Consider the following 24,066-nt stretch of genomic DNA (forward strand, 5'->3'; position numbering starts at 1 on the left):
TGTTTTGTGTTGATGCTGCTCTTCTTCTTTTATTAAAATGCGTGTTGCTCTCCCTTAATATTTTACAAGCTCGCTGATGTCCAAATGACTATGTACTCGTACATACATATGTAAATGAGTACATAATTGTTGTCTGTGCTCTGGGATCTGATGTTCCGCGAATTGAATTATATTTATATTCGCCAAATCTTGCTGTCATCGGCGGCTAACGCTGAACTTACAACAATTTCTAGGCGAACTTGATGCATGTTTATGTCCTGGGCTTGCGCCTACTCCTGAGCCACATCAAGAAGAAGAAGAAGAAGAAGAAGAAGAAGAAGAAGAAGAAGAAGAAGAACTCGCACAAATTGTTTCTGTGTAATCAAACACATGTGAGCTCTTCGAATGCTTTATTGTGCATGCATGACACACAGAGCCGTCTATACAAATACACATACACATGTATGTATATATGTATATGCATGGTATACTTGCTTGTTTCAAGATGAGTTAGAAATATTCGTGCTTGGTTTGTTTTATGGCGCCATAAATGCCTGTTTCATTGCAAAGTCGCACATTTATTTCCTTTTCGGCGGTTGCGGTTACAGTTTGTAGCAGGCGCGACCGCAGTCTTGCGCGGCCAAAATTAAAGTTTAAGCATATTGCTTTAAAGGTTTATGCACGAAATCGAATAACTTGGCTTTATGTTCAATACGAATCGTACAAGCTTTATGGCTGCGAGTTTTCATCGCAGATGCGAGGAGAGACAGCAGGAAGAGTAGTCAGCGCCTTGTGATAATAAACGCAAATGACTGCTACGGGAATATTTGGGTAAGCAAGTAAACGTTTGCCCCTACCAGGGCCCTGCTCCTGCGCTGCCTGCAGGCGGTGCGTCGCTGCCAGCGCTGAGGGAGTAGCTGTAATTGGGACCGCAGCGTCCGACCCTAGGCAAAATATGTATGTTTATATGAAATCCCGCCCGTGCTGCGTATGAGTGTGTGTGTGCTATAGTGCTATTTGTGGAAACGTATTTACAGCGCGCAGCGAAATTATTTTAAAATTACACAACAAGAAAAAGTTAAAGCTCATTACGCATGCCAGCGTTTGGGAATATGGAAATATGGACGGAATATGGCGGCTTCGTCATTTGCAATCGCAAAACAGAGAAACTGAGAAACTGAGAAACTGGGGAGCTGCGGAGCTGAGAAGCCGAGAGCTGGCGGAAGCAGTCAGTAGGAAGCAGGATAACAAGCAAAAAGGACAAGTAAGGCAAAATGGGCATTGCTCTAAGGCGTTGTCAGCTCCGTAGACAACGATGCGGTAGCCGGTTGTCAAAGGCGTTGCCTTATAATGAGCTAGAAACATGTGGCCTAGGTGGGGCCGAGACACTAACGGGAATCAGGAATCAGGACTGAGGACCAGTACCATGCCACTTCATGTAAGATGCTCGTTGATGTCTGTGCATGGTTTATGCATTAGCCTCTCGGCAAAGTAAACCTCAATCAAGCACGAAGTCAGAAGTGTGGCACAACCAGAAGAAGCCAAAGCCCAAGCCCAAGCCAAAGCCAAAGGAGACACAGCAGTCAGTGCCAACGGCTGCTTCATCCCTTTGGCCTGACGAGCGCCATTAACGTCTTCAACTTTCTGTTAGTGAATATTTCAATTATTAATGCCGCCCACGCAGTAGTAGCGTACCCCTTCCATTACCCATTCCCCATTCCCCATTCCCCATGCCCCACTCCCCGTTCTCCACTGCTGTTGCCCCTCGTTTCATCTCTCCGTTCGCCTTATCACCGCGCCCTCCAATAGCTTGCACAGCAACACATAAAAATGTAAAGCAGAATTGTCTACTTGCCCTGGGTAAGTCTACCTACCCACCATTACCCAGAATCTTTAAGCTGATGACACCTGCCCAGGGACAAGGGCGGAGCACGGACAGGAACTAGACGAACGCTTTGTTCCTCCCTGTGTTGAGAGCACATTGTGCATTTTTCATAGTATGCCTGCAATTGTAAGTAGGGTATGGTGTATCCGTGTGTCTAAGTCACTCGGCGCATTTATAAAGAAGTCTCTCTTAGCAGAAAGTTCAGACTAAGGAGATACGAAAATCTCTCTAAGCACAAAGCTTAGCCTTTCAGGCTTTTAGACTTTTCGCTACATGGCATCATATATAGAGGGATAGTTACTTTAAATTGTCGTTCCTCTTCGATGTTTCGTACGTGCTGCACATTGATACTTCACGTAGTTGAAGAATAAGTAGTCTATTAGATCCATCTGAGACTCCCTGGGCAAGGCAGGCCTAACAAGCGGCCATGCAGTCGAAATACTTGATTAGGACGCTCAGCGAATTCATTTACATTGCTCCTCAGGTTAATTTTGACAAATGGCTTCGATCTCTCTAATGTATTACGGTAATTTAGCTGAATTAATGCCCTAATTAATCAGGGAACGTCCGCTTTGGCCCCGTTTAGACGAGCTCTGCCTCCGACTGGGCCTGCCTCAAAAGCAGTCCTTGCGGAGTCGTTTCTTATGCCTCCTCTAGAGCAAATGTGTCTTGTCGGCTGTCCTAATAAAAATCAGTTGGATTGGCCGTCTATGTGTCAGATAGGGAGTTTGCTTTGGGGAAATGGCACTCGCGCCTATAGTGGATATAGGGGTGCTTTTGCTTGCTTTTACTTTTTCTCTCACACGCACACGGATGCTGGGGATGGAATTGCAGTGCATTTTATGAATAATATGATTTGTATTTTCACTGTAAGTAAATGAGAGTTAATTCACAATTTGAACCAAATGGAAGGGAATATGCGAAGGCATGCACATGGTTCAGGTTCAATTGCCAATCATAAAATCGAAATTCATTCGGTCGATGGGCCGACGATACGAGCATAACCAGTTTATTGTTTAATTATGTCGTTAATAACAGAATCATAAGTGCCTCGGCGGGTCTAATGCCGGTCTTAAAAACTCAATTGGCAACACAAAAATATTTAGCAATTTCCGGGTGCTACGCAGCAACGTTTAGGCCATGCTGATAAATTCACTTGAAAATAATTTAATTTCGTTGTTACTCCATGCTAACGAACAACAAGAATTCGAGCAGAGGCAAGGACATTTTCCGACGCTCCTACTGCTCCTGCTAGTGCTGCTGCTGCTGCTGCTTCTGCTGGTGTTGGTGTTGGTGTTGTTGCTGCCTTCCGAGCCACATTATTTTCCACTTTGCCTATCAAGTTTTCACGAGGCACTCTGCGCCGAAATGAAAATGGGCATAAATGTTCTTTAGCATTGACAAAATGCCTTGGCATGAACATGAAGCCATATCGATATCCTTGATCTAAATTGTGCACAACCGCAAGCGATCAATAAAAACAAATATATACTTGAACAAGTTTATTTCGCTGGCACTCAGGCGCTGCCCTAGACGAGCCTCGGCGCTCGACAGTCAGTCGGGCCAGAGTCGAGAAAGTTTCGTGTAAATATGTGTTTATTAACGAATTGAAACTCTATTGCGAAATTAACAAGTTTTAAAAGTAATTTTAATAAACAATTGTGTAAATAATTAACGTAGTTCCTCTCTCTCTCGCTCTCTCTCTGTCTTTCTCTTTTCATTTTCGACTACAGTGCAAGTTTTTTAGCTGGAAATGCACATTTGGTGGGATTTTCTCTGTGGCAAGCCATGTCAGAGCATTTTGTGCACAGTTTGCATATTCTTTTAATTTCGCTATTAAATATTTAATGAGCTGCGCCAGTGCGAAGGGACACAGTCGACAGAATTCGGGTGCTTCTTTTTCTTCTTGTTGGCGGCTTCGCTGCGACACACTCATTACGCAAAAGTTCGTGAATAATTATGGTGAGTGTGAGTGGGAAAGTTGCAGTTGCAGCAGTTGCAGCGGGACGGGTGGACAGTGGAACGACGGAATGACGGAACGGTGGGGCAACGGGTGGTTCCATGAGTGGGAGAGAGGGAGAGAGAGACTGCACGTCTAATTGGGTGCTTGCTTGAAGCAAGCTACCGTGACCTGTTCCATGCCATACCTTGTTGCTTCTTCCTAGTTACTGCTTAGGCCAGGCGCACTCGGCTGCTCGGTGCATCTGACAACGAATCTTGATTGCCTTGTTGCCTGTGCAAAGACCTGGCCTTAGCAACGTAGCCAGCAATGACGAAAGCGTAGAAGACACTACTGTTCCATTGAAATTTTATACTTGTGTCTTCCTTGTGTCCTTGTCATCATCATATCCACACAATGGCTTGCCCCCCGCTGGCCAAGTCCCCTCACGAAATTGCGTGCTGGATGATGCCAATGTTGTCCTCGTTGCCCTTTATTCGCATGCACATGCGGGACGAGAATAGGCCAAGTGCAGGGCAGCAGCAACAATGGCACAACTTGAACTTTCGAAACACGTTAAGTCATATGCACGATTCAGCTTCACACTTACCGCACCTGTCGCACTAACTGTCTCCTAAAGCGCTCAGTCAACTATATACTGAATACTATTTTACCAGTGCGCCGAGCATTCTAACCATAGAGCAATATTGCAAAACCTTTAAGTTCGTTCGTTACTAAATATACATTTTATACACGAAAGATTCGAAGTCTATGGTATATAGTCTGCTTATAGTTGCGGATGCTGTTCGTATTGAATATCCTTAAGCGTTGTATAGCATTCCTCCTCTTCAAGCACTCGGTGCAATGCTGCAAATCCAGTGCCGACTGAAATCCGCTGGAGCACCGTGTCGCACCTTTAGTTTCGGCACTCCATTGCAGTGCGGTTGGCGCTTGGCGCTTGGCAATGTGCAATGGTCTCGAAAATTGAATGTCAATTTTCGACTCATTTCACGGAACACTTGAATTAGTTTGCTGAAAATCGCGTGGCCAGAAGGCTGAACCTGCGATTGGCGGCTTGTTTGTACACTTTTCCGCGTTGCTTATTCGTAAAACTTGTGCTTAATGGCGCCGACGACAATCCGCAGGACAAAGCTGGCTCGTAGAGTCGACGACAACCCTCACAAAACTGACCCCACTTAATATCCTGGCAGACGGCGATGTTCACGGATAGGGAAGATAGATCGAATGTGAGGCAGAGGAATCAGTTGTAGGTATAAGCGTATATATATCAGATAGAACAGACTATTCATGTACATATATATGTATATCTGATTGACTGACTTCAAGATTTGGGACTGAGCAGATAATAGAGATAGGTTTTCCTCCCGTCCGATACCTTTCTTACTTTATACTATCCTCGTTTACGCCTACTGATAAATGACGCGTATTTATAAATCGTTGTCTAAGCAATGGGCAACAATTTGTCCGGGCAATGCAAATGCTTGATCAACAATCAGAGAGTCGATTTACCACCGCTCAACTACTTCGAATAGTGTGAATGGTGTTATCCTCCTCGTGGCGTGTGGCAGGAGACTACAAGCATGTCAATTGCTGCACACTGTTAGAGTCTTCGTTTCAGTCCTTCGAGTGGTCGTCGAATGTTGCAATTCCTGAATCGTTCAAGTTGTTACTGTTTCTGTGGTCGATTTTCCATTAAATCGAGTCTCCGGGCTCTTGAATTGGCTCTGCGGTCATGTCATGGACGGCCATGCAGCAGGCACTTCACATGCAGCAGAGAGCTTGTAATGGCCTTGCTCTTGTGGTGTTCAACCAAATAAACTTTTGGATTGCAAGTTGCAGTTGCACTCGAGTGTGTATTTTAATTATAGCCGAGGACATGTCGGCGATAAAAATGCAATGTTGTTTTTGAGCCCATAAAGGGGATCAAAGTGCTTCCATAAAAATGCCTGCACTCATAAAGCTCTGAGGAATACTCTGATAACTCACAAATTGCATAGGGGCGACATCAATTTCTACTATTCAACTGCCGAGTAGGCTATAGAAGCAAAGCACATCCAAAGTTGCCATGTGTAATCTGGATAGATTGCTCTTATTATTTACATACATCTCCATTATTTAGGAAACTAAGTTTGCTGGCTTCGTCGGTTGAATTTTTCAATTTCCCCATTTCTTCATAATATCCCAACAATTTGTTAGCGTTCGTTCACTCCTTGGCAGAAAGACACCTGAGCAGAACACATTTCTGCCTGTAAGCACTCTTGTATAGGTATGAAATGAGATTTTAATGTCTCGTTATACTTTCATTATAGCTACTGTCTGTTGACACTGTTGTTGTTGTTGTTGTTGTTGCTGTTGTTATTGCCTCTCGACATTAGCATCGCCAACAGCAACAGCAAAAACAGCAACTCGGGTGCCATACGATCTGAAAGCAATTGGAGAACGCTTTCGAGAAACATGTAAAATCCATTATAAAAAGCAAAAAGAAAAAAATCTATTTTTGATTCATTCTATTCCTTCTCACGCAGCCATTTCTTCACGTTTTTGTAGCTTTGTTATATTTTGAAAGCAGTTTGATAAGGACATACACCATACATAATATACATACACTTCTATCTGCACAAATTGAAACTCATAAAATTAATTTGATTTATTTATTAGTGCAAGAGCCAAACACTCTTCTGTACTATTCATTCACACCTCTTATAAATTTTACCCATTCCATATTTTATCTCATCTTTGTATTGATTTCAAATGAAAGCCATGCTAGAGCCACCTTGATATATATCTGAGAACTCTTGTAACTGTGTCTGCAACATTTGCTTATGTCATTCATCTTGTGGGACTGCTACAATAGTATTTACTCTCCCGGAATAGTGATGATCCATGCTCTGACTTTGCTTGTGGCGGGTGTATCGCTGTTACATCGAGCTGTTTCTGCTTGGCTTGTATTTTGATAATTAATTATATTGCTTTTGTTCTATTTGTGTAGCCTCCATTGCAGCGCACATCTCGTGCAGATGTGCGTGAGTGGACACAGCCATATACATATGTCTGTGTATCTGAATGTCTCCCTCTTCTCTCGCTCTCTCTCGGTGTGAGTGCGCTCGTATTTCATCGTGCATCGCCCAGAAACGATTACTTACATTTGTACATACTTACATCAACTAGAAGTAATTGCAATTGCTATTGTTCGTTTGCAATGCAATAATGCGGTCCCACAGGCATATGCGAATATAACACAGCAACAACAGCAACAACAGCAACAACAATAACGATAACAATAATGAAAGCACAAGAGCAGTTGGATGTGTCTGCGTGGAGGCTGTTCGCTTGTGTTGGTGTCATTTGCAATAACATGCAGAGCAAGCGTTTATTGTATTTGACATTGTTTCAAAAGTTAAGTTGCCTGTGGCCAGCCGCAGCAGCCTGCAACTTGTTGTGTCTGCCCACTTACATGTGTGTGCGTGTGTGTGTATTTATTTTCATCTGAGTACAAGTTAAATAATTACAACAATCGAGCCTCTTCCTATCCGAAACTGCTCTTCATCGATTCTTTGTGGCTGGAGCAATGAGGTTTGTATGTGTGAGGAGGCTTTGCTTTTGGAGTTGATCTAGGGAACCTCGCATTCAATTTTGATTCAGTCTGAAATTCCAACTAAACCAAACAAAAAAAACTAAAAAAATTAAACAAAAAAATATATAAATATTTTGGAATAGGCAAAATTCGAAGTATTTAAATTGTTTTATTTTGAGTATGTCTCTTACAAAAGCCATTGGAAACCAACGAAAACAAAGGCCAATGTCTGGAAGCATAAATTCAGCGCCCAAACCCAACAATGCCAAAGTGCTGCGCCAGCAGCAGCGCATCTTGAAGCAGAACTACAGGAACTCAGGCAATGGCCAATTTCGACGCGTTGAGCATCGCGTCTGGCGTAAGACAATCGTTGTGACCAAGCCCAAATCAAAGGACAGAGTGCCTCGGTTGTTCCGCGCCGATCGATTGACTGGCCTGCCCCTTGATTACGAGCGCACTGTGTCGCGGATCATGTCATACGTTAATCCGCAGCACTCACGGACGCCCAGTCCGGAGAAGGCTTTGGAGAATCTGTTCTCGCAACAACTGGCTGGGATTTTTGAACTGTGTAGCAGAAACAACCAATGTCCTCGTGCCATGAAGAACCAAATCCGTCTGATGCTAAAATCCTATGGAACGAAGACCCCGCAGAGCATTGGAGAGGCGGACAATAGAAATCTTTGCGAGTTTCACAGTGCTTGGTTAGTGTTTTAGTTTCAGACCACAGTTGGATCTGTTAAATAACGATTCTCCTACAGCACACGTGGCCCCACACCAAGGCCTGAATTTCAAGCGCCACCCACATACAAAAGTAAATTCAATTACAACACCCTGAGGATTCACACCACGTAGCAACTGGGTGAAGGACGGACACTGACTATGTTTACGAACACAACTATACTATAAACTTGCCAGACATTATTGAAATGCATACCACGGCCTCTAGATTATCTTGTTATAAATGTCCGAACATATGCAATGTATATGCGCATATATTCCTATGTATATACATGCCTATATACATACATATATATGTATTCATATATTCAAGTGCAAGTGCATGTGGCAATGGACAACAAATGCGATAAATGCATAGATGGTAAATGACAATTGACGTTATGCATAAATCTTCAATCTTCAAAATTAGCCATCGGCATTAAAAGAAAATAATAATAATAATAAAAAAAAAAACAAATTATAAAATAAGACTACGACGGTACTCGACGAAGGGTCCTTGAAGCTAAAACCGAAAAAATAATCTAACGGTGTTTTCGATTTTATGGAGAAACGACGGAGCACGCAAATAGGGGAGCACGCATTATGTCCATATTAATGTATAATCTGGAGCAGTCGATGTACCGAGGTTTGAGACTGGCTCTTAAAAACGAACACAATCGATGGACGAAAAGAGAAATGGATATGGATAGATCAAGGTGGCTGATTACCCAGCTAATTACTACCGTTGTGTCTATCATATGCATTTTGAAATAAATCAAACTACCCTATTTAGTGAGAAGTGAGAATGATTTGCTGTTATATTTGCTGCCTAGCCCAGGTTGGTCAGCTTTAATGGGCTTCATATTATGCCAAAACATTTAGGGTACGTCGCCCTTTCCCCTCGCTGGGGCTGTGACCCCAACCGTGCGCCAGCTAAAAAGCCAGCTGCGACGAATTGATGTCAATGATTGTGACAAGTGCACTTGCTCTGCTTTGGTATAGTCAGAGAGGCAGAGGGCGAGCAGAGGGAGAGAGAGGCCTTGGTGGATGACAGAGGTGGGACAGAGGTCGGAATGGGCGGGACAGGGCCACTTGAGCTGAGTTGACAGGCAGAGCCAAAGAGCGCGCATTTAACATTGTCTGAACGAGTGCCATTGTAGAGCGCACTTGAGCGATTCCGCAATGCCAATATATCTGCCACTAACTACAGTGCACAGATCGGCACTCGATCTGGATTGGGTGTGTTGGCAGTGCGTGTGCCAACTCGGTTAAGCATCAGACAAATATGCCAAGTGCCCCCAGGCAAAATTTTCCGTTCACTAATTTGAATATCAGCCCAGACGGGCTTCGGGCTGAGGCTCATCCTTTGTCGAATGATTTCCTAGATACTCATTTGATGCGAATTTCACGCTGTCCCAGGCACTGCGGTCGCACCGCCCGCAAGTTAATCGCTCGAATCAGGAGTGCCTGCAATTACCATCAGCAAGGATGGCTAGGTAAATATTAAAGTGGCTAATCATAAGAGTGCTTAGCGCAGGCTCTAGCCAGTCGGAAGCTGTTGGATGCCCGACTGGCCCTTGCCAGAACGCGGCTTAATATTTATAGCTTATTTCTGCGAGCCCACTTACCTTTCCATTCTGTTTTTTGCTTTCCACTTATAAATATTTACAAGAACGTTGATGTACTTGGGTATATGAGGGAACAGCAAGTCTCTGCGGGATCTAATCAGGACTGCATGACCTCCTATTAATCATAATCTCGATGATACTTATTAAAGGGGACTGGTATCCTAGCGATAGTTTAAACCAAGATTAGTTACATAGTCATCATTATACAATTGTCACTCAACTGGCACTAAATAATTCTGAAAGTTTATCTGTTATAGACATTAACTACATTAGTCTAGTTAGACTAATGAATATTTACATATAAACGGAATTGCATTTGTTTAGACCTTTCGGTAATCGGAGCTCGTAACTATCGAGTTGTTGTCTCTGCTCAACTTCCTTGCCTGTTGATTATTATCTATAGGGGAAACACTTATGATTGACACTTCAGATGATTTCAGATTTTTGTAGCTGTCATTTGACTTGTTTACTGTGGACTTTTGTTTACACGCACGGGGTGGCAATCATTTGACTACCACTTGAAACGGTGTCAGTTTTTTGGCTCTTCCGTTGTTTTCGGTACCAGTTAAATAAACAAAACAATACTGAGACATCGCAGCGGCGGAGGCGGTAATCGCATCAGTTCTATCAGCAGCATTCGGTTTCAGGATGGCTCATCATGGTCAGCATTGTCCTGCTGCCAGCAGAAGCTGATCCGTCCGCACCCGAGCCCCGGGGTAGTGCGCCGTGGTTTGTCGGCTGCCATCGATGCTGTTTTTGACGTGCGACAATATTGAGATATCGTCTCAAGTGTAAATTGTTATCGACACTTTGGGAAGCGTGCGTTTTAGACGTTCCCCTGCAGCAGTACCATCAACGTCAATGGCACGCAAGTCTCCGGGCCCCCAGTATCCGTGGCCATCACCTACTCCCGCTCTACTTCTCTGGTTGGGATGTTGATTGTTTGCTTGAACATTTGTTTAGTTTGTGCATTTGATCGGAAGCTGCCTCGGCACTCCGCAGCCGTCATTTTTCGCTCTCACGTTGTTTGCCTTTTAAAACAACTTGTAGTGAAAGATTAAAGTTCCCAGTCTACGTTTAGGTTTGTATTTATTGACTACTGCAATAGTATATAAGTATATTGAATCGAAAAAATACGGAGCCGCACAATAAGTTAGCCGGAGCTAAGGAAAAGTTTGATTGTGCCATTGTTACAATAATCGAAGTTATTCACATTGTTGGCTCTGCTAAAATACCTACATACATATATCCAATTGTTTATAAACTGTGAAGGTCGTTAGTTAGTCAAAGCGTGGTCAAAGCCGCGTAAACCTTACCGAGCCACTGAACTGTGCAGTTTAACTTTGGTTTTTGGGGCCCTCATGGACGACACGGAACGGGGCGGGACGGAGCGGAACGGGACAGGACAGGCCAGGACAGGACAGGATAAGTCGGCAAGGCATCAAGACTGTGGCGTTCATTTGGTTCGTTGTGCCTTATTCATTAGCTGGTTTCCGTTTCCGCTTCATTCAATTCTCTTGATGCCTTCACTGCGACTGACTTAATGCCATTGACGTGGCCCTTGCGTTGCCGAATGCTATGCTACGTTGTCTCTACTGCCTCCCTCCACACCTTGCTTGCGTATTTCGACCGAACACCGTTTTTGCTGGAACTCCCTTGAAATGGCCCACTACTCCACTACTCCTCTGCTCCTATGCTCCTCCTCTCCTCTTCTTCCGGCAAACCCGACTCACTCTATTTGGCAATTCATTTTCAATTTATCTTGCCTAATATCGACATGCTTTTAGGTTTCGTCCTTTCCTTTGCCTACTTGCTCCTGACTGACTTAACTGGCTGACGGAACGAACGGACTGTAACTGGATTTCCAAGGAGTGTTCTATGTTCGGGCTTTACTTCAGATTGCCCACGACTATGGGCGGGTTTATCTCGGCCATTGACTTACGCATACATACTTTTGTTTGCCGTGTAGCTGAAAGCTGATACTTTGCCATCTGGCTTATCGACTTCTCGCGTATTGGCTAAGCATTAATAAATAAAATTTTAAATTGAAGAAAACACATATTGCTGAGGTGCACCACCAAATGTGAAAGTCCTTTCTTGCCTGTAAAATCTATGCATATGTGCGCGTGTGCTTTGGCTCTTCGTTTGGATCACAGTCGCAGCTCAGCTCCGCAACAGAGCCGCAGACAAGCTTAGCTCGTTTTCATTTATTTTAATAAAGTTAAAAGCCACCCGAAACATCAACGGCCCCGGCAGCCCGTACCCATACCCGCACCCGCAGCTGTATCGCACCCTTACCCATACCTGAACCTGTACCGGAGCCATACCAAATGCTTGACACTGTGCCAAGCGCCCTCCGTCGTCGTTGCTGTTGCTGTAGGTAGTAAAATTTAAAATTTAAACGAGTTGTTTGTAATATTTATTGTGAAAGCTCACCCTTTTTTCGTTATCCTCTGCTGCTGCTGGAAAATATTCAGACATATATGGAAACAAAAGCGGGGCTAATGGGAGAACAGGTCAGGACGCATTCATTAACAAGGAAAGCGCTTTCCCGTCGACTCGTCCGCCCGTCTGCCCGTCTGCCCGTCTACTCGTCTGTTCGTCCGACTGTCGGACTGTCAGAAAGTCAGACAGCTCGTTTTTCAGTTGCCCTGAATCACACAATTGACGAGCCAGCAGCATACTCTGGCAAGCACAAAGTGCTTATATTTTTCTGGCAACGGAAATTCGGTTGCAGCTCCCTTTTACTTCAGCTGTGGTCGCTGCTCGCGATTGCAAATTTTCGTATGCTGCAGCCTTGCCAAAAATGCCCTCCCAATACTTTCACTGCCACAAGAATGCCTGCATGCAGCACATACTTATGGTCTGCAGTCTGCCTGGTGTCAGGAGCACGTAGGACTTGTGACTGTTATTGCCAGTCAAGGCGAGCCACGACAGCGTTGCCAAAAACAAGGGATTATAATCCCACTGATGACCTACGTTCAGTCACTGCCACACGATGCCAAAAGTTTACACACGAAGCAAAAGTTAATGTCTGTGATTTTCTGTCAATAATTATGCCTGGAACTCACTGAAAATGGGCAAAAAAGGTATATCGAATGTATGGTATATGTATATGTATGTACTGCATCATTTATGTCCGTCTCCTTCATGCTTTAAGTGAATGAGGTGAGCTAGCCGTAACTATTTTAAAAACTAGTTTAACTTTTATTTAAGCTCTCAGCCTCAAGTTATCTGAGCTTATAGAGCCTTTGCCAAAATAGCTGCAAAGCGAATAAAATTTAGAAATAAATATCCTCTCGGTGTTGCACTGTTTTGTAGTATATGTAAGCATAAGCAGAGTGTTTCGAAGTGCTTGAAAAGTAAATCAAAGTATTTGCTGAGCAGCTGCAGCTCAAGCCCCCCTCTCGAAAGCACCACCGGGCTAAGTACTTTCAAATTGAGTTAATAGGCAGGTGCAATAGCAATATCTGTGAGCGCAATATTTCAGCTTTGTCTGCTCATTTTATTATTTTTAAGTAAGTTCTTGGCACTTTGAGCCGGTATCTACACTTCCCCTTTAATATTAAGGTTTTCTGATTTGCTGCTGTTGTAGTTGTTGTTAGTGGGACTTTGTTAAGCTCAGCTCAGGCCAGCTGACCGCATGCAACTTTGTTGATATCATTGTTGGCTAGTGTCCCTTTGCTTTTATTATACTTTCTGGCTGTATACTGTATACTATTTCAATTCTATTAAGTTCTCGCCCCTTTTCGGCTTTGTGTGTGGGCGCTGTTGCCTGCTTCCGTCTGGTATCTAAGCGTGGACACTTGACTGGTTCCTTGCTGCTTGGCCCATAATGGAATTATTTGTATTAAATTGTGGCAACCAATAAATGAAATTGGAGCAGATCATCATTATCACGACATGAGTTTGCACCAGCACCAGCAGCAGCAGCCACAACAGCAGCAGCAGCAGCAACTCTAACACAATTGAAAACTTGCGAAATGGTGATGCTTTTATTCGGCTAGAAAGCGCTTCAAATTAAATTAAAAGTTAAGGTTTCTTCGTTTTCATTTCTCTTTGATTTGCGCCTTTAATGTAGCTATTTTCAAGTTCCTTGAAATTCGCCATCTCCCTCGCAGCTCGCATCTCTCGAATGTCTTTGATGTTGCTACTGTTGCTGTTCGGTTAAGCGCGCTTATCTGGACCGCAAACATTTTTATTCCATTCTAAGGCATTTTGCTGGGAATTGAAAACAAGCTCGAGTCTGGCGGCTATTTCTAATTTAATGCTATTGCCTGGTGATGAATATGTATTTAAGTGCAGCTGCTCTGCAATTTGTCAGCAGCTCTCTATACGCGCCATCGCGGCAGTCTCGAAGCAAGCTCTGTTGACACTTGACGCCTGACGCACGGCACGAAATCATTTTTAAGCAGCCACTGCAGCAGCTGAAAGCAAAAATATCATTGAGGACTTTGTCGTCGCTTTGCACACACTGCAGACCCCTCGACAGAGATTGATGGACGGGCGTCGTGCAATCGGAAAGTGCATTATAAACAAGATATATTCCTCGAGCTGTGCCATTCAGTCGAAACAGTGTACAAAATCCAGAGTACATACCCGAAATTAGCTTGCTACACTTTATGGGGTTTTCACCTGGCTCTTTGTTTATCCTTTTACTATTTAAAGTGTGCTCGGTTTATTCATTGTATTTTATTTATGAGTGTGGAGTCGAGCAAATCTGACAATTCTTTTTCTTTTTAAATGATTTTATTCAATTCAATTTTATTTTTCCCACAAAAGCAATATAGTTTAGGCCAAAAATAACTTTTGCAGAAAGCATTTTATTCTTTAAAATAAGTCTTATGTACGACAACAAGACAAGCTTAGCATACTTTTGTGGGCTGTTCACTTGGCAGTCTCTTCTCCCGCCTCTTTTGCATTCAGAGATTTTTAAATATATATACATTTTATTGTTGTTTTAAATTTTCACTTAATTTATTTGGAATTTTTTTTCCAGGTAAAACATCTTTACCTTCGCCAATGCCAACTCATTACCGTAAACAGTCATTTTATTTCAAATTAACATCAAAGTACTGTGATTCATATAGATGTTACAGACCACTTCAGTCTATGGCTGTCTATGCTTTGCAAATTCCTCTTTTTGCCCACAGGTATATTCCCCACTAAAAAAAACCTTTGTCTGGCCGGTGGAAAATTTATGTGTTTGTAGCTAACTTGCGCAGATATTTAATGTCTTTCCCACCGGCTTCTTGCTGAAAGTGTTGCCTTTTGTGTGGTTAATTCATTTCGTAATTGGACATCAGAATCCTCGAGATTTAAGTCTCTTGAATCATCTTGAATCAAATTGAGAGGCTGTTTGATTCCGTTGGACATATTTATTAAGCGGATAACAAGCGCAAAGCCTAACCTAATTTTAAGAACCAATCTTGCCTGTATGAACGCCCCGATGCATAATTCAATACATAATATTTGGGAGAAAAAATAAAAGGTTAGACAGTCAACCTTGTCCAGAAATCAACGTTTAAAAAAAAAAAGGTCGTTTGATGTATAAACGACCACAATAAAGTATGTTAGTAGATTAAATCCAATCACCCATTAAATTTCGAGTACACCAAGCGAGAGGTGGACCGGGTGGCCACAGAAACCGCAAAAGTAAACTCTTTGAGTTGGGTTGGAAAGTATGGAGGGAAGGGCCGTATTGCTGTATTGATATGCCCTAATCAAATAAATTGTCATACACACTTGCCAGCCGTCGACAGGAGATGGAGTGGATTTGAATAAATAGAAAAATCATATTAATATGCTTGAATTGCACTCTGATCGCCTCCCACCCGAAGCCACAGACAACAAACATCATTACTTATTAAATGGGCCCAAACGCTCTTGTTGTGCATACAGTTAACAAGCCAACGCAAAAAAGAGGTAAACAAAGACCTACATTCAGTTGCTTCCATGCTGAGTATTGGGCTGAGAGGGCCTTAAACTTACTTCGCAATGGCTGGCCATTTGGAATATTGATTTTTTGCATAGTTCTTTATTCTCCATTCAGTTCTTGCTCTCTGCTCACTCCACCACGATTTCAGATTGCGAGTTTGCTTTGGTCTGTTTGACAGCGTCATTTAAAATACTTGGGTTTTTATTGAGGCATACTCTACCCTAACACAACCCACAAGCCCAGTGAACACTAAAGTCGACTGCCTCGGTTTCCCTTGTATTCAATGTGCAATGGGCTTCAGTGCATATGGCATAGTTTAGCCTTTGCTTCATCCTCAAATGTCTATATATTCTTTGACTAGGAGACACTCGAGCTGATGTAATACTTCAGTATATGCAGGGTTTTTCCAAATAAGCCGTCTGGGAGGATGCAGCTACGAGTCGTAGTCATTTTGATAAGCGTAAAATTAATTAGTTTTCGACACTTCACTTGATTGAGAAGAGAAATTAAATGTGAAAGTGTGCTACACACACGCGCCGAGTGCTAAACCTAAATCAGCAAAACGCATAAGTATGCAGATTGTAAAACACAAAATGACTTCAACCGGTCACAGATACGGAAATTGAACAGCACAAAGGCACGGCAAAGGAAGCAATTTTCCCTATGACTGCATTTTCACAAAATGGCTAGAGATATAAACAAGTCAGCTAAGGTGGGGAAATAGACAGAGACAGAGACAGACACAGAGAGACAGAGAGAGAGAGATAGAGAGAGAGAGAGAGAGAGAACAAGAAAGAGTGCTCAAGTCACGACCGCCCGACTTAAATATACCCTGTATTCTAAATAGGCCAAGAAATAGGAGTATCGTTATATTAGTTGTCCTCGAAGAAGTTAGGGATGATTTGAAGAAAGTTAATTCCTTATGAGAACTAGAACTCTCCAAATGTTAGACTGACATTGGACAGACTTTGATCGCCTTGTCTGGCCTTGGACAAGCCTTGGATCGTCACTGCCTCCCTGCCTCCCTGCCTCCTGAAAACGAAAGCCATATGACCTTTTCAGTTACACACCCACATTTACAAATGGCCACTCGGAAATGTACGAACTGCTGCTAATCAAATATTGCTTACCCAGGTGGCCCTGAAGAGGTCTGCTTAGGTATGTGCGAATGACGGGCTTTACCTATGTAGTTTCCTAGAGTTTAAGCTAATGCATAGGGAAGAATTTGACGATGCTGGGGCATAGGAAAAAGAGTGAAAAAGTCTGTCGTGAAATATTTAAAATGCAATTCTGAAGCGATTTGTTTTATGGCCATTGCTCCTCGACTAAAAGGAAAATGACTGCTGCTGCAGAAGAAAAAGAAGAAGAAGAAGAGAAACGAGAAATGAGCATCCATCGTCCCACTCGCAATTGTTTCGTTGGCACCAGCATTCTGTAGATCTCTTTATATCCGTTTCCGGCATACGGTCGAGTGCACCCGACAGAAACTGCGGTGCGGAAAACTTAACTCGCATTTGATGTTTGCCAAGCAGCTGTTAATGCTGCATGATTTATATCGAGTCTGCCAACTGCAGAGCCCAGCGGTCAGCTGCCAGGCTGGGCGGCTCATTATATGGCACTTCATTTACGTAACCGACTGTATATATATGCGGATTTATGTAGATGGCTGTGTGAGCGTACTCCTAACCTTATGGGTGTGGCTCCATCAACCGTTTATGACGCTTCGGATGGTCATTTATATATATAAAGTGTGTTGGCATTGTCAAAGACCAAAAGTCATGACTGTCGTTCTTTTGCGGATTAGTAGTCATCTCCTTCTACTGCTTTAAGTGGTGCATTTATTTCCGATCCTGTTATGTTTAAATTTATTTCTGGAGGCATTTGCATGCGTTCGATGTCCTTATGGCCCTATTCCTGCTTCGTTTAGGCTATCATCTTGTGGCTTTCGCTGCGAAATGATTTGTGTGGCCGCATTCGGTTATTTTTTGCGCAAAGTCTGACACACTGGAGCCCATAAATCAATACTCAAATACTTGTTTAACTCGTAAAATAGCCGCACACATGCGCAAGCTCACACACACTTGCACATTCAAATGTACAAAGCAAATGTGCACCGAGCAAAGTTTTCAGGCGCAACTGTTGACCAAACCTATACAAATTTATTGCTAACCACAAATATAGACAAAATCCCACTGAAGTCGTTTTTATCAACAATTAGAGTTACTCTATTTATGGAGTCATTAGTATGGATAATCCTCTAGGTCACATTTAATATAAGGGCCCATATATTGCATTGATATTTCCAAGCTAAGTTATTCTAGGTCGTGGAATTAGAAGAGACACAACTAGAAAATGTAATTTGATTATATTGAAAGTATTTACGATATTAAACCTTAATGAACTTAAATATCGTGCGATGTAAATCACTTAAAATCGGATAATCTCAGCAAAGCGCGGCAAGTGAGACCCGAAAAGGAACAGCTGATAGAGCGAAACACTTTACGAAATTGTTTTTCGAGTAAAATAATTGGAACATAAATTCGCTTGACCTCATTCTAGTTTTATGCAGGCAGAGATGCCCCATGGAGCAGCCCTTCATTACCTGAAAAGATTTGCGGCAGTTGCACTAAATCTGTTAAAGCAGAATAAAAACTGTGTCAACAGCAAGCAGAGCACCCCGAGTGAAACATCTCTCAATTTGTAAGTGGAGTAGCAGGGATCAAGAACACTGAGGAGGAAGACATTGCCCCATTGCACGAAACAGTAAAATAAAATACTAAAACACTTGGGGCATTTATAGCCATAGCTATGGCTGTTGCTATTCCACTTTTATGCCAGTTGACTGGCAGCTTTTATGTCATGTTTTCGTTGTTCCATTTCAATGCAAACATTAAACTATGTTTAACACTCTGGGCCAGTCTGCAGCCATGTTCCATGCGACCACGATGCATATGGGAGAGCGACGACAACAGCCACAGTTAAATTTGAACTAACCATTCATTCGTCTTTCCGCGCCCACATGGCCACGCCCACAGCCACATATAGCAAACAATTAGAAAATATCACACACAAAGGCGACAGGACCCGCAGCCACAGCTGTTATTGCTGTCGTCTGCCAGGACGCGCTCTTCGCCGCGGGACATAAAAATGCTCAAAAGCATTTATCACACACTGCGCTGTGGCATGCTCACTTTTTGTGCTCGCGCTCAGAGCGAAGAGACTGTTTTGGTTTTGTGCACTGTCTCTGCTCACTCTGCTTTGCTCTGAGAGAAAAACTAATATCCTAATTAATTAATTAATTTGATTGCCAAATTATAATTGGAAATCTGTAGGTGAGTTATATGAACCATGAGCAGGTATTACGCAGTCTGTAATGCCACATTTGTTTCGCAAAGATATATTCCGCAATGCTTAAAGTGAAAATAATATATTTTCAGAATTTGAGAGAAGAGTTATAAGCACTCGCTTATTGTTTTAGTTTATGCGCTTGGCTGGTCCGCATAAATAAATACATATGTATAACTGAAGCATAAAATGTATTTATATGAAATCACATCAAATATGGGCGAGCGATAAAAGCCAAGCCGAACATTGAGTGATTCTATTAAGTGGGATCTCTAGCAGAATAATCATTATAATGTAGAATATATGGCCCATGCATTTATCTATATTGTCTATATAGAGGTATTGACGAGTTAAAAAATGTCAATATTGTATTGGTACTTGGTACATTGGTACCACACAAATATTGGAAAAGAGCTTTGAATTCGGAGCAGACAATAAAACTCAATTATGCATAAAAATAAAGTTTAATAATTAAAAATTGCCACATTCATTTAAATGCACTTAAATTATAACTTAAATGAGATTTTCAAGAATTTCTCGTAAAACAAAATACCTTGCAAAGTAGGAAAATACAATATCGTTTATGGATTTACAGAACAGTTTTGTTTTGCTCTTTGACAGTAATATTGAGAGTAAGGCAATTTGTTAAAGTTCCTTGGCATGAACTCTAAAAAATAAAAATATTCCAGCCAGAAACAGATTGAGCTGATTTTTCAATAGACAGAATACTTCAGTTAGACATTTTTTCAATTGGCAACCTGGTTTTTGGCTCAGTGCATGCGAAATTGTTGCTGCAGGCGGGAATACAAATTATGTGTACTGGCAAAATATCACGTACATATAACTCTGTGCTCACACGCACACTCAGACCCACACGCACACCCGCACACCCCCTCGCTACAGTAAATGCAACAATTTTCATGTCGCCCATGGCACTCAGAGTTTCGAAACATACTTTAAAAGACATTCGTTTACTATGATCAGGTGTAGAAAAAAGTTTTCACAACATTCGATTGAAGGAGCTTTAAGTTGAATTTTGTAAATGTATAGTTTATATATTTAATGAATTTAGAATCGAATCCGTTCGTATTCTGAGCAACCTCAACAGTCAATAAATGTGAATGGGGTATAGCTCAAAAAAACATTTTCAAGATTTCTGCCCGGCAGAGGGAAGAGGAGGAGAGGGATGAGCGCGATGCCTGCGAAGCAACGTTTAGTTATTATGTTTAGCTGTAAGCCGAACTGAATGAAATATCACATCCTGGAAAGAAATAAAAATCAGCGTCAGTAAAAATACACATAAGAAATAAGCAGGAAGCAGCCAGAGATGAAACAGGAAGTAAAACGCGCACACCTACACTCACACCCAAGCACACACACAGAAACCGAGACGAAACGCTCGCAGCGTCAAAAGACAATGACGATGCAGGTTCCCAAAGCTGGCGACAAGGTGTAGGTGGGGGGATGTGCTGCCAGCATCTGTACACAGGAGCTGAGCAAATAAAAAACCAACAAAAAATATATATATATGTATGTATAAATATATATACGTACGTATTATATACATAACGATGCTGGCTGGCCGGCATCAAACGTGACGAAAAATGTAAAAATAAAATATAATGGCTATGCAGTAGTCCCTGCGCCACGCCGTGTCCTGGACTTGAGCGATAATTTTTTATTTGTATGCCTATCCGTAACCTAAAAGTTAGCGGGGCCAAAATGCCCAAAAACAAAGCGAGCCAGTGCTGAGAGTTTACCTTTTTCACGATAAATTTAGCTTTTTCCCCTTTTCTCTCATATTTAAACCTTTATTATTTTATAAATGTTATTATAATTATTATTGTTGTTATTATTATTAATTTAGTTTTCGTTTTTCACACAATGATTCTTTTTTCCTCCTTTTTTTTTCAGAAAATCAGATTTTATTTTATATATTTTGGGGCCTTATGTTGTCTCCTTGGAGGTCTCGATGGGTGAGAGGCAGCACTAGTAGGTCAACTCCAAATGGTAATGGCTAAGGGATAAGGCGTGAGGGATACGGCATGCGGGGTTAGAAGTGAGAACAACACATACACTTGGCCCAAAAAAAAAAAAAAAAAAAAAAAAAAAGGAAAAAATAAAGCACTTTGTAGCCACGGTCGCCGCCGTCAAGCTGCGCGTTATCCTTTGTGTAATTTTTGGTTTAATGAGGCAGCATTGGCAGCAAGAACTTGCCTCTTTCTGCTGCTCCGGCACCTCCTGTTCCTTTGGCCTGCTCCGCCTCCTACGCTGCCTTCTGAGCCTGCTATACACCTCCTTTGTAATAGCCAGCTTGCTTTTAACGATGCCGCACAGTAGGCAGCCATATTTTTTTCACTCATACATTTTTATGGCCGGAGCATTAAGTTAAAATTTGTGTTAAATATTTTATTGTTTTTATGGTCACATGAACACCTTAATTTTTATGTCTGTGTGCAGCGACATAGGTCCTGCAAATTATGAATATTATTTAATGCTGCGACTGTCTAGCCCTAGACTTCGCTTACAAAACGGTTGGACAATTCCTCACATTCAGCTGTGTGCGTATGTGTGCGGATGGGATACACAAGTGCTTCCCCACCTGTCCGCTTGCCAATGCGCCGTTCGATGACAGCTTTAACTTTTATCTGTCTGCAAGAATCGGAGATGAGTCGGAGGGAATGGAATAGAGTGGGTGTTTGGTTTCCTATTAATTACTCATTGCCATTGCCAGTTGTAAGCTTCGTTGCCGTGTCCAATTAAAAGGACGAGTAGAAGTGTCGTGGACGGTCCCACCCGACTGCACAATACTCGTGAACGGTCTAGAGAGTAAATGAACAGACAAAATCAATTATTGTATCTATGTGTATCTGTGGACCATGTCAGCATAGATCTAACTTTGAAATTTATCCTTTCTGCAGGTTGGGGCTTGCGCAAATCCAATACACTCTACTGCAGTTGGCGAGCGAGCATAACAAGCTAATTACTAACTATGCCAACAGCTCTCGAGTATCGGAGCATGGAAGACGAAATCACTTTAATTTTCATTTAAGTGATTCCACAGACAAATCAGCTTCATGCAAGTGGAATTTATGAGTGTTACTTGGCATTGATGCATGCTGCCGTATCTCGAGTCGATTTGATTAGTCTCTGAATAGCTCATAAATAGCTAACGAAGAGCCAATGAAGTACGGGGCAATTAATCTGTGGATATTGACCAGGCACAGGTACAGGTACAGGCACAGGCACAGGTACACAAGGCAGGCGAGTACTTGGGGCAAAAGTAAATTATTTTTAGCATGCATAGGTTTATGGCACGTAACGTCGCCGAAATTTGCAGATTTATTGCAGCTAAAATCAACGCTAATATAATGCATAAATCAGGCTGCTCAGGCCAACCTACGATATATATTCGCCTGAATCTAGCATAAATAAGTTCGTCTCGGCTCTACCTTTGGTGAGCGGGCCAAGTCTCCGGCTACATGTGAGCCAAATGAAATTCAGCGAAAACGAATCATTTTGGCCAACGGCTGATGGCGGATGCCTGATGGCAGATGGTTGGGGCTGGGGTTGGGGCTATGGTTGGGGTTCGGGTTGGATGGCTGGCTAGGTTACCCTAAATTGCTCGACGGCTATATTAGGTGCACGCTTTTTTAGTAGAGCGTGGCAAACAGACAGCCAGAGAGAGAAAGGGAGAGAGAGAGAGTGGAAGAGAGAGACCGTTAGAGAGCGCAGACGTCAAGTCTCGCATTCCAGCGGTCCTGCAAAGTTCTCTCACTGAACTGCAAGGGAAATAACTGACAGCGAAATAAAACAGGGTTTTTCGCAGCTCTAGCAGCTGGCCAGCGAGTTAGCGCCTCGCAGGCCAGGCTAATTGAAATATTACATCGTAGGTCAGTTTGAGGCAGCCACCGTGAGAACTCGATGACAAGTTACAATTGCGCTGAGGCCAATGCTTGGCAATGGCAACACTTCTAATTCTGTGTGAAGACGCAGGATGCCATTCGGACAGCAGGTAGCAGACGCGCCAGCCGGCCAAGTGCCTTCTCAGAGGCAAACGAAGCTGGGCTCAGCAAACCTGTCCGGCACTAATTAAAAAACCATTTACCAAACGCGAGCGTTGCCAATGGAGGAGATGTGCTGAACGGTGTAATAGTGCGACATTGTAGAGGCGGCTGGCAAACAAGTTGAGTGTTTACAGTACTTCGTCTTGGTCGTTGCGGTTGTTGTTCTTGTTGTTGTTGGTTTGATCGAGTTTGGTGTTTTCACACATTTCCAGATCAGTGGCCAACTGTCGACATTTGTGCGGGCCTACGCAGCGGCTCGAAGTTGAAAACAAAACTTCAATTGGTGGCGGTGAGTGGGAAACGAGTTGGCTGGTGCAGAACGAAACTAAAACTGGTTTTTGGGTCAAAGCAAAGGGCTAGCAGTCCGCTACTGAGGCCAAGCAACGGCGAACTGGCAAACTTGAGATAATTATTCAATGGAGGCGAGATCTAGAGACCTGAGTCGCACTCGCAGTCGACAGCTGTCGCAGCAGAAGGGCTATGCTAAAGGGTTATCGAGTGGCTGACACACATACGCACGCATACATGCGCACGTGCACACACACCCAACGACTCGACCCGACTGGACAGGTTAGCCAACGAGCGTAGCAAAGGTGAGCTCGCGCGCTCGCCTGCCGAACCAAGCGTCGGCATCGCAGTGCGGGTATAAGAGTCAGCCAGCCAGAGTCAGAGCCAGAGCCAATGCGAGTGCTAGTGTGAGTCGTCTGCTAGGCATTTTCGCGCAGGTTCCCGCTCTCTCTCTCTCACTCTCTCTCGCGCACTGGCTCGCTCTCTCGGTTCGTGCTCTCAGCAGAGGTTGCTCTCCGGAAGTTGTGGTGGCTGCAATCATCGGGCAGCGCTACTGCTTTATTCCTGACGCTGAGCTCGGCGCAGATTTAGTACTCAATTGTTGTGCTGCTACGGCGTACGTGAACGCGGACTGTGAAACACAACGTTCAGTTCTCAGTGAAGTTGTAAGTGCTGTTTGTGTCTG

The 24,066-nt window shown here is 43.0% G+C and overlaps 2 protein-coding genes and 1 long non-coding RNA gene across 16 annotated transcripts in view; 2 read left to right on the forward strand and 1 right to left on the reverse strand.

The window, feature by feature from the left end:
- Positions 1 to 7,437: 7,437 nt before the first annotated feature.
- LOC108609790 (uncharacterized) lies at positions 7,438 to 8,921 on the forward strand. Its single transcript, XM_018001538.2, has 2 exons — positions 7,438 to 8,099; positions 8,157 to 8,921. Exons 1-2 carry the CDS (start codon positions 7,579 to 7,581, stop codon positions 8,248 to 8,250), a joined length of 615 nt encoding a protein of 204 aa, XP_017857027.1. The 5' UTR covers positions 7,438 to 7,578; the 3' UTR covers positions 8,251 to 8,921.
- A 12,486-nt stretch (positions 8,922 to 21,407) lies between these two features.
- On the reverse strand, positions 21,408 to 23,492 carry LOC149269558 (uncharacterized). The gene is made up of 3 exons (XR_016269498.1): positions 23,135 to 23,492; positions 21,555 to 21,848; positions 21,408 to 21,497 (listed from the first exon to the last, which is right to left on the reverse strand). It is a non-coding gene; the product is annotated as an uncharacterized LOC149269558 (long non-coding RNA).
- Positions 22,948 to 24,066, forward strand: part of tutl (immunoglobulin superfamily member turtle) — a 43,554-nt gene continuing 42,435 nt past the window's right edge. For 11 of the 14 annotated variants that reach the window (XR_016269497.1, XM_089465803.1, XM_089465810.1 and 8 more), the window contains exon 1: positions 23,887 to 24,046. The gene's annotated coding sequence lies outside the window, so the exon portion shown is untranslated. Of the gene's footprint in view, positions 23,042 to 23,364; positions 23,383 to 23,886; positions 24,047 to 24,066 lie in introns of those variants that run through there. The other 3 variants (XM_089465807.1, XM_089465806.1, XM_089465805.1) reach the window with 3 other exon arrangements.

This window comes from Drosophila arizonae, chromosome 3 (genome assembly GCF_054131065.1).
Source record: "Drosophila arizonae isolate 15081-1271.41 chromosome 3, UAZ_ARI_1.0, whole genome shotgun sequence".
Taxonomy (NCBI): Eukaryota; Metazoa; Arthropoda; class Insecta; order Diptera; family Drosophilidae; genus Drosophila; species Drosophila arizonae.

Coding starts and splice junctions, on each gene's coding strand:
- LOC108609790 (XM_018001538.2), top strand. CDS start 7,579: ATGTCTCTTACAAAAGCCATTGGAAACCAACGAAAACAAAGGCCAATG. Junction 8,100..8,156: donor TGCGAGTTTCACAGTGCTTG/GTTAGTGTTTTA, acceptor ATTCTCCTACAG/CACACGTGGCCCCACACCAA.